This window comes from Hypanus sabinus, chromosome 18 (genome assembly GCF_030144855.1).
Source record: "Hypanus sabinus isolate sHypSab1 chromosome 18, sHypSab1.hap1, whole genome shotgun sequence".
In the NCBI taxonomy this organism is placed as follows: Eukaryota; Metazoa; Chordata; class Chondrichthyes; order Myliobatiformes; family Dasyatidae; genus Hypanus; species Hypanus sabinus.
In genome coordinates this window covers 40,679,053-40,695,389 of record NC_082723.1, presented here as the reverse complement: position 1 = coordinate 40,695,389, position 16,337 = coordinate 40,679,053, and the positions used below count along the sequence as shown (strand labels likewise).

The following is a 16,337-nucleotide window of genomic DNA, read 5'->3' as shown; positions in this document are numbered from 1 at the left end:
GATTAAAAAAATTGCGGAACTGGAGCCAAATTTGTAAAGAGTGCGTAACCACAGGATATGGGTTTAAATTAGCAACTTTAGTTAATTGTATAGATAGAGCAACTCCTAATAACGAAGTTAAATAAAACTGTTTCACCGCTGTCAGTTCCAGTTCTACCTAAATCGGCTGATCATTCCTATCACTCCAATATAACCAAAAGGACATGTATCGCAAATTAACAGCCTAATAATACATTCTTAGATTAGGCAAAGCGAGACCTCCATCCTTTTTCAACTTTTGTAAATGACATTTACTAATTCTTGGTTTTTTATTATCCCAAATAAAAGATAGAATAATAGAATCAATCCAATCAAAAAACTTCTTAGTCAAAAAAACAGGAATATTCTGAAATGAATATAAAAATTTTGGTAAAATCATTATTTTAACTATATGAATACGACCAACGAGTGAAAATGTAAGTGAGCTCCATCTACTAAATGAGTACTTCATAGAGTCCACTAAAGGAGGAAAATTGGCTTTATAAAGATCCTTATATTTTTTTAGAAATTATGACACCTAAATATCTAAAAGAATCCGTAACTTTAAAAGGAATATTATCATATATAGAGACAGATTCATTTAAAGGAAGTAATTCACTTGTACTAAAATTTATTTTATATCCTGAAAAATCTCCAAATTTGTCAAATAATTTTAGCAAAGCAGGAATAGATTCTTTAGGCTTAGAGAGATATATATATATATATATATATATATATATCTACACACACACACACACACACCCACACCCACACCAGTAAATCATAAGAGTAAAGAGAGATCTTGTGCATGGTCTCATTCACAAAAATCCCATGAATATTTTTGGCTTCATGAAGAGCAATAGCAAGGGGTTCTAATATTAAGTTAAATAACTTAAGTAGGAAAAAAAACTAGCAATTAGTAAATTAAGAAACAACAAAAAGAAACATCAAACCAAATATTAGATAAAAGGAACAAATCCTCTTTCCTCACTCAAATATCTAATTAGCCATTTAAACAGTCAGACTTTAAATCTTCTTTCCAAAAAAAAAATCCAATAGGATGTAATGATGAGCAGGTTTTCTTATCTTCTTTTATTAATCTCTCAATGAAATATCCAAATAGCCTTCGTATATCTTCTTCTTGAAATGTGAATAATATACAGATAATCAAACTGCTTTTGGGATAGTTCATTTGGTAGTAATGTCAGTGACGGTGACAGGTATAGCCTGAACAAAATCCAGCGTGGCTTTTGGGTCAAAGAAAATGTATGGAGAAGAATTAGGAGGAAAAGCTTTCATTCTTGTCGGGTAATTCAAAGGGAAATAGTTTATTATCATACGCTTGTTTCGTTACCAAAGCAAATCTTCATCTTTGTTCCATTACTTCTTTTGGATAATCTTCATAAAAACGGAGCTCAGACTCGTTGAAGCTGAAAACTCTCTTGTTTTCTTGCTTGTCGCATTATTTGATCTTTAATTTTAAAGTGATGAAAACAAACCAAAATAAATATTGGTCTGCTTGAATCTTTAAATTTCAAAGTAGACGCTCTATGTGCTCTATGTGCAGGCAGCTGTGATACAATAGTCGGAAGTAGAGTATGAAAGAGCTTACCAAAGTAAACCGTTAAGTCTCCATTTTCAGCTCCTTCTTGCAATCCAACGATTCATATATTGTTTCGGCGAGACCTAGTTTCCAGGTCTATAATCTTATGATATCTTTCCAAACGGGTTGTAGTTTCAGACAGTTTTTGCTTAGTTAACTTCAATTCCTCTTCATGTTTAGTAACTTAAGTTTCCACATCCATATTGCTAAATGAATATTAAAGTTTGAATTGATTTATGCAAATGAAGATATCAACTTGTGTTAGTGTAGCATCCTGTATGAAAGTAATTAAAACATCCTTGGGCCACTTTTCAGAAGTGTTATCTGGCTTCCCAGCCAGCACCCTGCATAAACTGGAGCTCGTCCAGAATTCTTTTGTTTAATCCCATCCTTCACCAGTAGCTCAAGTCAGCCTTGTGCCAACAAATTGGTTCCCTGCCAGCAATCTCTAAATTTTATAGTTCTCGTCCTTGCCTCCAAATCTCTCTTGCTGTTTGTTAATTCTTCTGTAAATTGTCCTGAACTATGTTACCACAGAATGCTATATAAGTAACAGGTAACATTTGATATTGAGTGGCATTAGGAACTATTAAGACAGATATCCAGTAGATTTATCAATTTTCAGTTTTCAGCCCTATGAAACTCTGGTTAGACCACACTTGGAGTAGTGCGCTCACTTTTCGTCACCTTATTCCAGGAAAGAGGTGAAAACATTAGAGAGGAGATTTACTACGATGCTGCCTGAACTATAGCACTTGAAGGAAAGGAAGAGTGCATTAGAACTTTTCCTCTGGAGCGAGGGGGTATGAGAGGTGACTTGATAATGGTGCTTCAGGATAGATAGAATGGACAGCCAGCGCCTTTTTCACAGTGGCTAAATCCAGAAGATATCCTTTCAAGGTGAGTTGAGGAAAGTTTAAGCGAGAAGTTGGAGGCAGGTTTCTTACAGTTTCTGGAATGCACTACTGGGGCTGGTGGTAGTGGCAGATACATTCAGGACCCTTAAGTGACTCTTAGATAGGCACATGGATGAAAGGAAAACAGGGTTATGAAATCACAAACAAGAGAAAATCTCAGATGCTGGAAACCCAAGCAACACACACAAAATGCTGGAGGAACTCAGCAGGCCAGGCAGCATCTATGGAAAAGAGTATAGTCGATGTTTCAGGTCAGCATCCTTTGGCAGTCCTTTTTTCTCCAGTCCTGCTGAAGGGTCCTTTGGCTCATGATGCTGTGTGGACTTTTTGAGGGCTGTCAGAGGTTACAACGGTACATCGATAGGATGCAAAACTGGGCTGAGAAGTGGCACCTGGAGTTCAACCCAGATAAGTGTGAAGTGGTTCATTTTGGTAGGTCAAATATGATGGCAGAATATAGTATTAATGGTAAGACTCTTGGCAGTGTGGAGGATCAGAGGGATCTTGGGGTCCAAGTCCATAGGACGCTCAAAGCAGCTGCACAGGCTGACTCTGTGGTTAAGAAGGTGTATGGTGTATTGGCCTTCATTAATCATGGAATTGAATTTAGGAGCTGAGCGGTAATGTTGCAGCTGTATAGAACCCTGGTCAGACCCCACTTGGAGTACTGTGCTCAGTTCTGGTCACCTCACTACAGGAAGGATGTGGAAGCCATAGAAAGGGTGCAGAGGAAATTTACAAGGATGTTGCTTGGATTGGGGAGCATGCCTTGTGAAAACAGGTTGAGTGAACTTGGCCTTTTCTCCTTGGAGCGACGAAGGATGAGAGGTGACCTGATAGAGGTGTATAAGATGATGAGAGGCATTGATCGTGTGGAAAATCAGAGGCTTTTTCCTAGGGCTGAAATGGTTGCCACAAAAAGACACAGGTTTAAGGTGCTGGGGAATAGGTACAGAAGAGATGACAGGGGTAAGTTTTTTATTCAGAGGGTGGTGAGTGCGTGGAATGGGCTGCCGGCAAAGGTGGTGGAGACGGATATGATAGGGTTTTCTAAGAGACTTTTGGATAGGTATATGGAGCTTAGAAAAATAGAGGGCTGTTGGTAAGCTTAGTAATTTCTAAGGTAGGGACATGATTGGCTCAACTTTGTGGGCCAAAGAGCCTGTATTGTGCTGTAGATTTTCTATGTTTCTATAAGGCAATGTATTCCTGCCCACCTTGCCAAGGGCCTCAGTCAAGTCCCTCTCAGATTTCTAATCTCTAACAGTTACAACCCAGGTTTATCCATCCTTTCCTCATAAAAATCCTGCCCACAGAAAATGTTCAAAGACCAAAATTTCCCTCCGTTTGCTCATTCACAGTGCAGCAACCTAAGATCAGTAAACTGTGACTGTTTAATTTACCAGTAACCCTAAGTTCTATGCTGCTTGTTGAGGGAAGAGATTTAAGCCTGAAGTGGGGCAGCATCAGAGATTTCTGCAATCTGACCCATAGTGCTGAGTAGTTAAATACCGAGAATACTAATGATAATGTGTAAGGCACTGGGGCTTTGCATTGTGCAGAAAAGCCAAGAAGAGTAACAGAGGTTGGATCATTTTTATTATTTATTGGTTTTCAGGATATGGGTGCCTCTTAATGCCTTTCTGTATTTCTCTGTCATTAATTCTCCTGTAAAGGGAGATAGTGAATTTAAATCTTGAACTGCGCAGAGCTTCTGGGGAAGGTACTCCAAGATGCTGTTAGGTAGGGAGTTCTGGGATATAGGTTAAGTGATAGTAAAGAAGCAGTGATGTATATCAAACTCAGAATGGTGCGTGACTCAGAGGAGAATCTGCAGGCAGTGTTGTTCCTGTGTGCCTGCTGCCTTGGCCTTTATACTGATAGAGATTGCAACTTTAAGTAGTGCAGTTGAAGTGGGCTATGCATGTAATGTCAGTATGCAACACAGCCGTAATAATGGTGGTGGAGGATGCTGGATGGGGTGTCAAGTAGCCAGCTTTGTTCTAAATAGTGTTGAAAGCCCAGACTTGTTGGATCAACAATCATCCAGAAAGATGGTGACTTTGTGAACTTGATTTGTGCTTTGGAAATGATGGGAAAGCTTTGGGAATCGCTTCAGGATACTCAAACTCTAGCTTCAGTTGGATTTGTGTAAAAGCTCTTGCAGTGAGATCCTGCATTCTGTTTTCAATTTAATGGAGTACTGCTTTTATGTCCACAGGCTGGAATGAGTTGCTCATCGCTTCATTCTCACATCGTTCCATAGCGGTGAAAGATGGGATCCTGCTGGCGACTGGCCTGCACGTTCATCGGAATAGTGCACACAGTGCAGGAGTGGGAGCCATCTTTGACAGGTGAGTGACCAGGGCAGGATACTTGAGAGTGGCAACTGGACAGCAGGAGGGACTTGAGAAGAGATCTGGGAGGTGAAATAGCAGAGTGTTTCTGTAATACTGATTTGTGCTATTTGAAAGCCATCCATTCTGTTTTGGAGAGTTTGAAATGAATTGGATTTGTTGGCTTCTTTTGAAATGCCTCTAGATGGGACAAGCTGTATTTTATAACCAATCTTTAATACCTTGCAGAGTTCTAACAGAGCTCGTCTCTAAAATGCGTGATATGCAAATGGACAAGACAGAGCTGGGCTGTCTGCGAGCTATTGTGCTCTTCAATCCAGGTAAGGGCATCTCAATTCCATAAGGAGCTGCCCAACAACCTTGAATTGTAGCCTAGTCATTATTTTGTTGATGTATTACCACTTCACAATATTCAAAAAAAAGATTTCAGATACTTGAAGAGAAATGGGACGTTGAACCCCCTTTCCCTATGTTAACTGCGCTATATCTTTCCATTAATGCTCAGTCATGCCTCTGAAGGCTGCAGATTTAAGCCTAACTTCAGGGTGAACCTAATCCACATTGAAATTCTTCAGTGAAATACTGAAAGAACATTGAAATAAAAATAGATTTGCTGGAATTATGCAAGCTGACTATGTACACGTGCTGCATGGAGCTTGCACATTCTCCCTTTGCCTGTGTGAGTTTCTTCTGCTAGTTCTGATTCTATTGATTTATTTATTTCTTCCTTCTCAGAGGTGATGTGGTAGGTTTTGCCATTGTAAATTATCCCTTGGTATAGCTAAGTGGCAAAAGAATCAAAGAGGGCTGTTTTATGAACATTGAGGGAGAAATTGTTGCAGGGCTATAGCAGGAACAGGAAAACGAATGGACTGATGGATGAGATGGGCTGAGGTAGTATGTGTTGCAGCATCTATATAAAAAGGAATGGAATAAACATTTCATTGACCTTACATTAAGACAAGGGAAAGTTTAAAAGTAAATGTTTTAAGGAGTAGACAAAGGGAAGGTTGGTGGAGAGAACACATTGACAACTCTGTCTCAGAGTGGAAACCAATATTGAATGATACATTGAAGGCGGGTGGTAAAAATTAGTGAAAGTGTGCTGGTGGAGATGTAAATAGAGTGAGAGAAAACAAAATCAGAAATGAGGAATAAATTCTTCTCAGGCTTTCAGCCGGGTATAAGTAACAATTATAACCGGTATTCCAGTGACAAACTCTGCTATCTTCTTCAGGGATGATGCCAGGGTATGTAGATCCCATAGGATTTATACCCCCGAGGTCCATCCCTCCTGATTGGTTAGTCCTCAGCCAATCAGGTTTCAGCTCTCCCACCTTGTTTACAGTTGAATTTCAGTTCTTACTTGAGTAAGACCTTCGACTTTGTTAAAATTCTTTTCCTCTAGTTTTATTTCTGCCCAATGAAGCAGTGATTTTTGAATAGTAAGGGAATAAAGAGTTCTTGGGAAAAGGCAGGTATATGGAGATAAAGCTAGGCCAGATCAACCATGATTTTATTGAATGGTAGCGCAGGCTCAACAGGCCAAATGGTCTCCTTTTTTTGTTTCTTACAGATGCCAAAGGCCTGTCCAATCCTGGGGAGGTGGAGGCCCTCCGTGAGAAGGTGTATGCATCCCTGGAAGGATACTGCAAACAGAAATACCCAGAGCAGCCTGGCAGGTAATCTTCAGAGTGCTGCTAAAATGCTTTCTGTCAAATCCTAATATTACATGCTATCTTACTTTTTTAAAATCCATTGGCTCTGAACGTATTACAGCATTTATTGAAAATTCATGGCCTTACTTGGGAAGGGATGGGACGGGTCACACACACACTGACCCTCACAGGGGGATGGGTCACACACACACTGACCCTCACTAGGGAATGGGTCCCACACACACTGACCCTCACTAGGGAATGGGTCCCACACACACTGACCCTCACTGGGGGATGGGTCCCACACACACTGACCCTCACTGGGGGATGGGACCCACACACACTGACCATCACTGGGGGATGGGTCCCACACACACTGACCCTCACTAGGGAATGGGTCCCACACACACTGACCCTCACTGGGGGACGGGTCCCACACACACACACTGACCCTCACTGGGAGACGGGTCCCTCACACACAGACCCTCACTGGGAGATGGGTCCCACACACACTGACCTTCACTGGGGGATGGGTCCCACACACACTGACCCTCACTGGGGGATGGGTCCCACACACACTGACCCTCACTAGGGAATGGGTCCCACACACACCGACCCTCACTGGGGGACGGGTCCCACACACACACACTGACCCTCACTGGGAGACGGGTCCCTCACACACAGACCCTCACTGGGAGATGGGTCCCACACACACTGACCTTCACTGGGGGATGGGTCCCATACACACTGACCCTCACTGGGAGATGGGTCCCACACACACTGACCTTCACTGGGAGACGGGTCCCACACAGACTGACCCTCACTGGGGGATGGGTCCCACACACACACGGACCCTCACTGGGAATGGGTCCCACACACACTGACCCTCACTGGGGGACGGGTCCTACACACACACACACACTGACCCTCACTGGGGAGAGGGGTCCCACACACACTGACCCTCAATGGGGAGAGAGGTCCCACACACACACTGACCCTCAATGGGGAGAGGGGTCCCACACACACACACTGACCCTCACTGGGGATGGGTCCCACACACACACTAACCCTCACTGGGGGACGGGTCCCACACACACACTAACCCTCACTGGGGGACGGGTCCCACACACACTGACCCTCACTGGGAACGGGTCCCACACACACTGACCCTCACTGGGGAACGGGTCCCACACACACTGACCCTCACTGGGGGTGGGTCCCACACACACTGACCCTCACTGGGGGTGGGTCCCACACACACACTGACCCTCACTGGGGATGGGTCCCACACACACTGACCCTCACTGGGGAGAGGGGTCCCACACACACTGACCCTCACTGGGGATGGGTCCCACACACACTGACCCTCACTGGGGATGGGTCCCACACACACTGACCCTCACTGGGGGTGGGTCCCACACACACTGACTCTCACTGGGGATGGGTCCCACACACACTGACCCTCACTGGGGGTGGGTCCCACATACACTGACCCTCACTGGGGATGGGTCCCACACACACTGACCCTCACTGGGGAGAGGGGTCCCACACACCCTGCTCAGTTTCCCTGGTGTATGGACTTCTCTGTCCATTGCTAGACTCTGTTGCCCTACTACTGTTAATGAAGGGAAGTACCACTGTGGCTAAATCATTGGTCATCCTAATTTGATTTAGTGGCTTCCGATTGACAACTGAGATCATGGCTACAATTGTATCCCCACAATCCCCATCCCAAACCCTGCCCACTGATACTGACACTAACATAAACCACTCTTTGCCATTCTGGGGTGTTGGGGTTGATGTGGTGGTGCTGTAGGTGAGACTACAAGCTCTTAAACAGGAGCTGGAACTGAGGCAGGCCACTATGCAGTTCTGTTGCCTGGGTGTTTCAGTGCTGAGGAACTAAGGAACGCCTGGCCAGGAATCAGCAGCTCTGTACTGGGATTTGTGTGCTAGTGCTTGCCACGCCTCTGCAACAACTCTTAAACCATTCTTTGTTGCCGGACAGGTTTGCCAAGCTCCTGCTGCGGTTACCAGCTCTGCGTTCTATTGGACTGAAATGCCTGGAGCACCTTTTCTTCTTCAAGCTGATTGGCGACACACCCATTGACACTTTTCTCATGGAGATGCTGGAAGCTCCTCATCAGATGACCTAAGCAGGCTGCGGATAAAGAGAAAACTGCAGCCCAGAAGCAGATTTGCCATTCTTTGTACAGGCTCAGTGCAAAAATCCTTGGCCTCCCCTCTGCATTTACAGATCCTACTCCTGCTCCCTGCATCCCACCCTCAACTGTAATTCCTCATTAATGAGATGACAAAGGAATAATTTTCTTTTTATATGCACTCTGCATCGATTTCTGGGTCTGTGACAAGTTGCTTATCGAGATGATTTATGGTATCTGCGTGTGCATGTGTCCGCACGCACCCTGACTCTTCCCGGAGTGCAGCAGAGGCTTCATTTAACTTGTTCCTGGTTTGCATCGGCATGTGAGGCAACCTCAAGGGATTGGTCTTGTTGACCTCTACAGAGATTTGACAACACTGGAAGGTGGACTTCAAGGAACCCTGGGTGGCCTCCATTCCCAACATGAAGTTCTCTGGTGGAGATGTGAAGCAAGATGGAACTGGCCTCCCTCTGAACCTGCCCCTCATTAGTTTAGTTGCAAGTTCTCCCATCTGGGCTCTCGCAAGCTGCACACTGATTGTTTCCCTGTTCTCTGCTTTCTCACTGAGCTGGCTGGAGAGATGTGGCTAATGAACAGAGTATGTTTACACGTTCCAAACCCATGCAGAACCCAGAGCAGTTCTCAATTACACAATTGGTCTGCTGACTGAATGTTTCATGGACTACCTTATAGTCTTTTGGATTAATTGGAACAAAACAACCTTGCTCCATTGCGAACTTGGCTGTGTGGCAGGCTGATGTTCAGCACAAAATACCAGGCTTTGAGCCAGTTGTAACATCAGTGAAATAGTTGCCTGGGTGCATGATTGAGTTACACGGCCTCATCAGTATCCTCCTCCTGAGCTGCCAAGAATGGTTTGGTGCATTTGGGATGTCTTGTTGACTCCTCCTACCCAGTTCTGTCTGTGAATATTGGGTGGGTTTGGGGCCTGCATCCTGAAGATTCTTTGCTGCTAAGGAAAACATTCAAATAATGAGTAAAGATCAAGCCCTAAGTACAGAGTGACCGGGTAAAAGGAGTTTGGTTTTAAAAATTAAGGAGCTCAAGTGTTCAGTCTGCACTTAAGCTGATCAGTGCAATTCTTCATGTCCTCTACACTAGTACTAACCCTCCCTCTGCTCCACTTCCACCCACCCTCTGACCCCTTTCATCTCCCTCTCCCTGCTCTACACTCTCCAGCCCTCCCCTTCCTTGCTCCTTGGAGTCTAGGGGGTCAGAGAAGAGTTTTACCCATCAGAGATTCACACAGATTGACCTTGATCAGCTCCTGTTTATTTTTCCTAAACAAGGATAACTGGAGTTTAAACCTCATTTAACCATGTCACTGTCTTCAGCTCCTTATTCTCCTCAGTTCTGCCCACGTTCCTCGTGGGTTGTGGTATTCATTCTTGTACGCGGATTCTCTCCAGTGCTCTCCTGATTTGATCTTTATTTTCTTTATTTTACTTCAAATCTGAATTTTAACCTGAAATATAAATATTTTAAGTACAGCAATTTTGTAAAAAAAATGTTAAAAATTGCATTTTAAACTGTTGCAAGCACAGAAAGTTATGCAATAAATGGAGGCGCTCACACCAGATCACTCTCGAAACAGCCACTGGGCAGGAGCACAGTGGAAGGGGAGCTCGCCAGGAATCTCTGTCCTGCAGAATTTACTCAAGATGCAATGTCCTCCTCAGCCCATCTCCTTCTTTTCCATGTTTAATTATGTTTGCTGTGTATCACTTTGTTTAATCTCTTTGTCAATCATATCAAAATCTGTTACAGTTCTCCCCGTTTCCCATTGTCTTCCTTAATCTGTATTTCCTCTTTTGTCTTTCAGTCCTTGTATGTATGTGTGTTGTTCACTGTCGGTCTCTCTTTTTCACTTCTCCGTCTCTATCCATGTGCATTTGCGTTCATCTCTCTTCACCCTCCACAATATGAACCTCTGTTTCACTTATCCTCTCGGCCCTCTCCCCTCCCTGATGATCAGAGCTGTACTGATGGGTGTGCCCATTCTTGTGGTCGGTCAATTTTGAGATGTGATGGTGATCAGTCTGTGTTGACACTACGAACACTTGCTGAAAAACAAAAAAAAAAGAGAAGAAAAATGTCTACAGAAATCTATTTTTGTATAAATGAAACTTTATCCCTTTTGTTAGATTGAATTTCACTGAATTATTGTAAATGTTAATACTTTAATAGTCTGCAGGGTGAAAGCAAGTGTTCCTGGGACCATTCGGGACTTTAGCTGAATTGTTCCCTGTTTAATTTGACAGATTTGCTTTAAATTTCCAATTAGTGGCATCCGAATATCCATTGTGTTCCAGTATTGAGTGAATGCCACTCTGAGCATTCTAACACAATCTAATTCACTCTGGTTACTGACTGTCTGATTTCCCAGAAGTTTCTGCTTTGAGCTGCTGGGCTTTTGTTGCTGAGAGGAGAAACCTTGGGGATTTTTCAGATTGGTCCCTGGAGGTGTCAGTGTAAACAGTGCAGGTGGTATCCTGCTCTGATCCAGAGAGACAGCAGTTTATGGGGCAGGGTCTCTCAGGCCCTTACACAGATCAGGGCACCCTGTGATTGCAACCATTTCAATTTAAATTTGTTTCTGTGTTAAATGTAATAAACTGTTCCCTGTACCCTACCTTGTGTCAGCTCTTGTTATGTTTTTAACCATTGGTTTGTGTCTGGCTGAATAAACTGGTGTTCTGAAGGGCGAGAGATACTCTGCTTACAGATACAAGATTCTGGGAGAAAGTGACAGGATAGATACTAAGAGTCTGTCCCCTCCAGCAGTGGGGTCAGGAATGAGGGGTTCATCTCCGAGTGAAGGTTTGATAATTTGGGGGTGAGAATGAAGATCTCTGAACTCTACTTTGGTTGCTGAGGTGTTGAGTATGTTCAAGGGTGAGTAGGACTTTTAGACACTTCCAGAATTGGGGATATGGAAATATGGAGAAGAAGTCTTCTCAAGCCATGGAACTAGGTGATCTTATAAAATGTTAGAATGGGATGGAGGGGCTTTTTGCTGCTGGTCCCTCTGTTGTGTGAGAGTGATTAGACTCAGTGGCAACTTTCAATCAAATTAGTGAATCATTGAAGGAATAAAATCTGGAGGATTACCAGTAAAGACTAAGGGCATAAAATTAATTCAGCAGCTCGATTAAAGAGCTGGCACGGGTAAAGTTGGCTGAGTGCCTCCTATGCTGTGTGATTCTGTAGCCTAAAATGTTAGTGACTTATACTTGGGTGCCCAGGGCAAAGTTTCCACACCCAAAGATGTCAAAACTGAGAGTACAGGCTGAAGTTACAGATTTCAAAGAGGTGTGGACAGATTAATAGTATAGATGTTTAGGTGGCAGTTGAAATTTAATGCAGAGAGCCTAAATGTAACATTTTGGTTAGAAAAATGAGAAGATTAGATGACACAATTCTGAAAGAGATCTCGGGGTATATACACTTCGTGGCCACTGTATTAGGTAAATCTATACACCTTGTTAATGTAAATATCTGATCAGACTATTAATGCGTAAAAGCACACAGAGGTGGCCAAGAGGTTCAGTTGCTCAAATCAAACATCAGAATGAGGAAGAAATGTGATCTAAGTGACTGACTATGGAGTGATTGTTGGTGCCAGACTGGGTGATTTGAGTCTCTCAGAAACTGCTGATCTGGGATTTTCATGCACAACCCTCTCTAGAGTTTACAGAGAATGGTGTGAGAACAGAAAACATCCAGTGAGTGGCGGTTCTGTGGGTGAAAGTGCAATTGGGCCAGTGTGCTTGGTTTTGGGTAAAACACATCCAAGAACAATGTAAAGTTCTGGAGTGGGTGCAGCCAAGATGTACAAGAACAGATGAGAAGATGGAATTGCTCTTCTTTGTTTCAGCTGTGATAAAATCTGATAGAGGTATTTAAATTGGCAATAAATTCTATGAGCCTGAATGAATACGCCACAGTTGTCACCGACTTCATCAAAACGTGTGGATGAGTGTGTACCTTCGAGAACATACTGTATGTACACAAACCAAAAGCCGTGGATGAACCCAGAGATTCATAATCTGCTGAGGACTAGAACTGAGGCTTTCAAGATCAGTGATCCAGAACTACACACAAGGTCCAGCTACAATCTATGGAAGGCTATCCTAAGGGTGAAAGAACAACTCCAATTGAGGTTAGAGAAATCAGATGCATGTCAGCTCTGGCAGTGTTTGCAGGCCATTACTTTCTACAAAGAAATCTAACATGAATGGCTGTGATGCTTCACTTCCAGATGTCTCAACATCTTTTATGTACTCTTAAAGGAAGAATAAAACTACACCTGTGTGAATCGCTGGAGTATCTGGTGTCCCTGCGATCTCTGCCTCAAAAAGGCTAACGTTAGAACATCTTTCAAGAGGATGAACCCTTGCAAATAGTAGTGTTCGTGGATTGTTCAGAAATTTGATAGAGAGGAAGAAGCTGTTTCTGAATCGAGTGTTGGTCTTCAGGCTCTTGTATCTCCTCCCTGATGGTAGTAATGAGAAGAGGACATATTCCACTTGGTGAGGGTCTTTATGATGGATACTGCCTTCTTGAAGATCTCAGCGGTGCGGACGATTACGCCCATTATGGAGCTGGCTGAGTTTATAGCCTGGATTCTACAGAAATTTATGAGTCTTTGGTGACGTACCAAATCTCTTCAAGCACTTAACCAAATAAAGCCGCTGGCATGCCTTCTTCATGATTGTATCAGTATGTTGGGCCAAAAATAGATCCTGTGAGATGTTGACATCCAGGAACTTGAAGCTGCCTCACGTTTTCTACCTTTGGCCTGTCAATAAAGGCTGGTGTGTGTTCTCCTGACTTCCCCTTCCTAAAGTCCACATTCAATTCCTTAGTCTTGTTGACAGTGAGCATGAGGTTGTGAAACAACCCAACCAGGCAATCTATCTTACTCCTGTGTACCACTTCATCACCGTCTGAATTTCAATCAACAAAACTGAATTAAGTGTGGGCAAAATAATGATCAACTTTCACAAATCCTTTTATTTAAAAGAAAGTAAGCTCCATACACTGACCTAAAAACTACAGTTCATGTAATGTAACGATACTGCCATCCAGTGGTCATATAGCATAGATATTTTACCTTCTGCTGTGTTAAGCTTTTAAAAAGATGACAATTTCTCCAAGAACTTGTAGATTGAAAACAGTATTTTGGCAATGGGAGGTTTGACATTGAAGAGAGAGTAGTTAAGGAATTTTAAGTTTCGTGCTCTGCCTTGAATGATAATATTTTGTATTAAGCTTTAGTGTTTTAGAACATCCCAAGGCACTTCACAGATGCAGTTGTTTAATAATTCTTGATGGGGATCCAGCAAAGATGTTAAGGCAGATGTCCAAAACTTTGGATTAAAAAATCAGTCTTAAGCAACTCCTGAAAGGTTTGGGGGAGTGGAGGGAGTAAGATTTCCAAAGCCAATTTTAGACTTTAGGTCTTGGCCAGTTGGACCAACCTCCAACAATATTGGGAGAAATACCAAAGTTAGTGATTTGTGGAGCTAGAGAGGATTAAGTAGAACTGAGAGGTTATGCATTTTGAAGAGGTTTCGAAAATTGGGGTGGAAACTATGGAGCTTGTGGGGGTCTGGGGTGAAGAAGGTTACAGAGATTAGGAGAGTTCCTATCTGTGACAATTACAGTTTGGAGAGGATGGAGACATAGTGAGGCCCAATACAAGGACATGAAGTAAACCTTCTTTCCCACCAAGTTGGTACAACTTTGTTTCTCCAGTTGAATAGTGCAAGAACCTGAGGGTCTATCCCAGTATGCTTACCCATTTCTGGTTCTGGTCGTGATGGATCAGTGCTGGGTTTGTGATGGGCCAGTGCCCAGTGTAAAGTGTCTCCACGAGATCTATACTGGTTGTAATGAGCCTATGGCCGGTATGAGCTGGCTGTAATGGTTCAGCACTGGTATGGTTCAGCACTGCCTGTGATGGGTCTATATTGGTTGTGATGAGTCTGTACTGGTTATGATGAGATGAGTAAGCATTGTTCCTTCCGCTTTAGTGAAGTTAGTACTGAGACTGTGTGACTGCGAGCCACTGCCACTGGTTACAGTTCTGTTTGTACTCAGAAACGATTTCTGGCTAGTGAAAGTTTTTCCAGAAATTGCAGTACTGGTCTGATTGTAGTGAGTAAGGGTGGCAGTTCGGATGATTTGCTGCAGAACAGCATCTCCATTTAGCAGCAGGCACCACCTGCCCATCTCCTTTGGCTTTGCTGTGAAAATGCTGTCCTCTGATTATGACTAAATTGAAATCCCTTTTGTCGAGCTAGTGGAGCTCAGCCCAGTAATTGTCCTCTCTCCCCTTGAATCCTCATCCCTTCTCCATATGATTGGAGATCCTTGTCTGGGGAAGGTACAACAGGTTCAGAATATTTAGAGCCAATGCTTTGGGTGGATCTTGGTCCAGGGCTAATCTGGGGTTAGAACTGGATCAGGTTCATGTCCACCCCAATTGCTTTGGATCACATAGGATTCATGGGGTTGAGGCTTTGATGTACACCAGTTAACCTCTGGAAATGAATCACAGCTGTGATACATTTCAGGAGCTGCAGGGTTTGTAGGTGCCAGTGGAAGTGGTGGATGAGGTTTCGACTGCAACATTTAAGATAAGTTTGGGTAAGTACACGGATGGGAGGTGCATGGAGCGCTATGATCCTGGTGCAGGTTGATGGGACTAGACAGAATAGCAGTTTGGTTTGGCTGATTAAAGTGCTGGGCCAGATTGAAAAGGTCAATGTGTCAGTAGCAGAAGCGAGCGATGGGCCGGTGTTCAGCAAGGTTTACTGTCTCTGCGCTGAACTGAGGCTGTGGCCTGCAGCTAATGGGCTCCTGGATCGGTTGTGACTGGCTTTGTGCTGTGGACTCACTTTTGTGAACTTCAGTTCTGAATGTTGTTTGCTCACTTTTTATCTGTTTGCACAATTTGTTCTTTTTTTGGACATTAGGTGTTTGGTGGTCTGAGTTCTGTTGGGTTTCTTTGCTTTGTGGCTGCCTGAAAGGAGACGAAACAAAGATTATATAAAGCATTCATGCTTTGATAATAAATGTACATTGGACTTTGGATTTGGAATGGGCCAAGGCTCTTCAGCTCATCCTTTCTGTGCAAGAGTGTTATATAACTTTGACTTTAAGGCGCCAAATGGCTGTCCTTGTCTTTCAGGATTCTACCACCAGATGGCCGTCAAGGAGCACAAACTTTGGGACTCAGGTTCTGGTTGTTAAAGGAAAACAGAATGGATGCTTATTGCTGATGAGGTTTAATGACTTCATGGATTTTACTGACACCAGGATCTGCTTGGCAAATTCTGATCTCATTCCTCAACTCTCTGTCTTGAATCGATTGTGCCTCCCTATTTCGATTTTGTGCACGGTCCTGTTGTGTGTATTCGCAGATGTGCAACACACATCTGTGTAAGATGTGTAGAATCTGTCCACTGGATCAGGCAGATACCCCCCTGGTAAGGGGAATTAGTACATCAGTGTTCCTGCTGCTGATAACTCTTCAGGGACCAATTGATGCTGGGAAGGGAGGATAATGCACAATTGGAGAAAGGTTAGAA

General features: G+C 43.4%; 1 protein-coding gene across 7 annotated transcripts in view; it reads left to right on the top strand.

The window, feature by feature from the left end:
- The window catches only part of LOC132407550 (retinoic acid receptor RXR-alpha-A), a 129,492-nt gene extending 118,121 nt beyond the window's left edge, over positions 1–11,371 (top strand). For all 7 annotated transcript variants that reach the window (XM_059994254.1, XM_059994257.1, XM_059994259.1 and 4 more), the window contains 4 exons: positions 4,760–4,892; positions 5,124–5,215; positions 6,472–6,577; positions 8,562–11,371. In XM_059994254.1, coding sequence (XP_059850237.1) covers positions 4,760–4,892; positions 5,124–5,215; positions 6,472–6,577; positions 8,562–8,709 — 479 coding nt within the window. In that variant the 3' untranslated portion in view covers positions 8,710–11,371. The remainder of the gene's footprint in view (positions 1–4,759; positions 4,893–5,123; positions 5,216–6,471; positions 6,578–8,561) is intronic.
- The last annotated feature ends 4,966 nt before the right edge of the window (positions 11,372–16,337 follow it).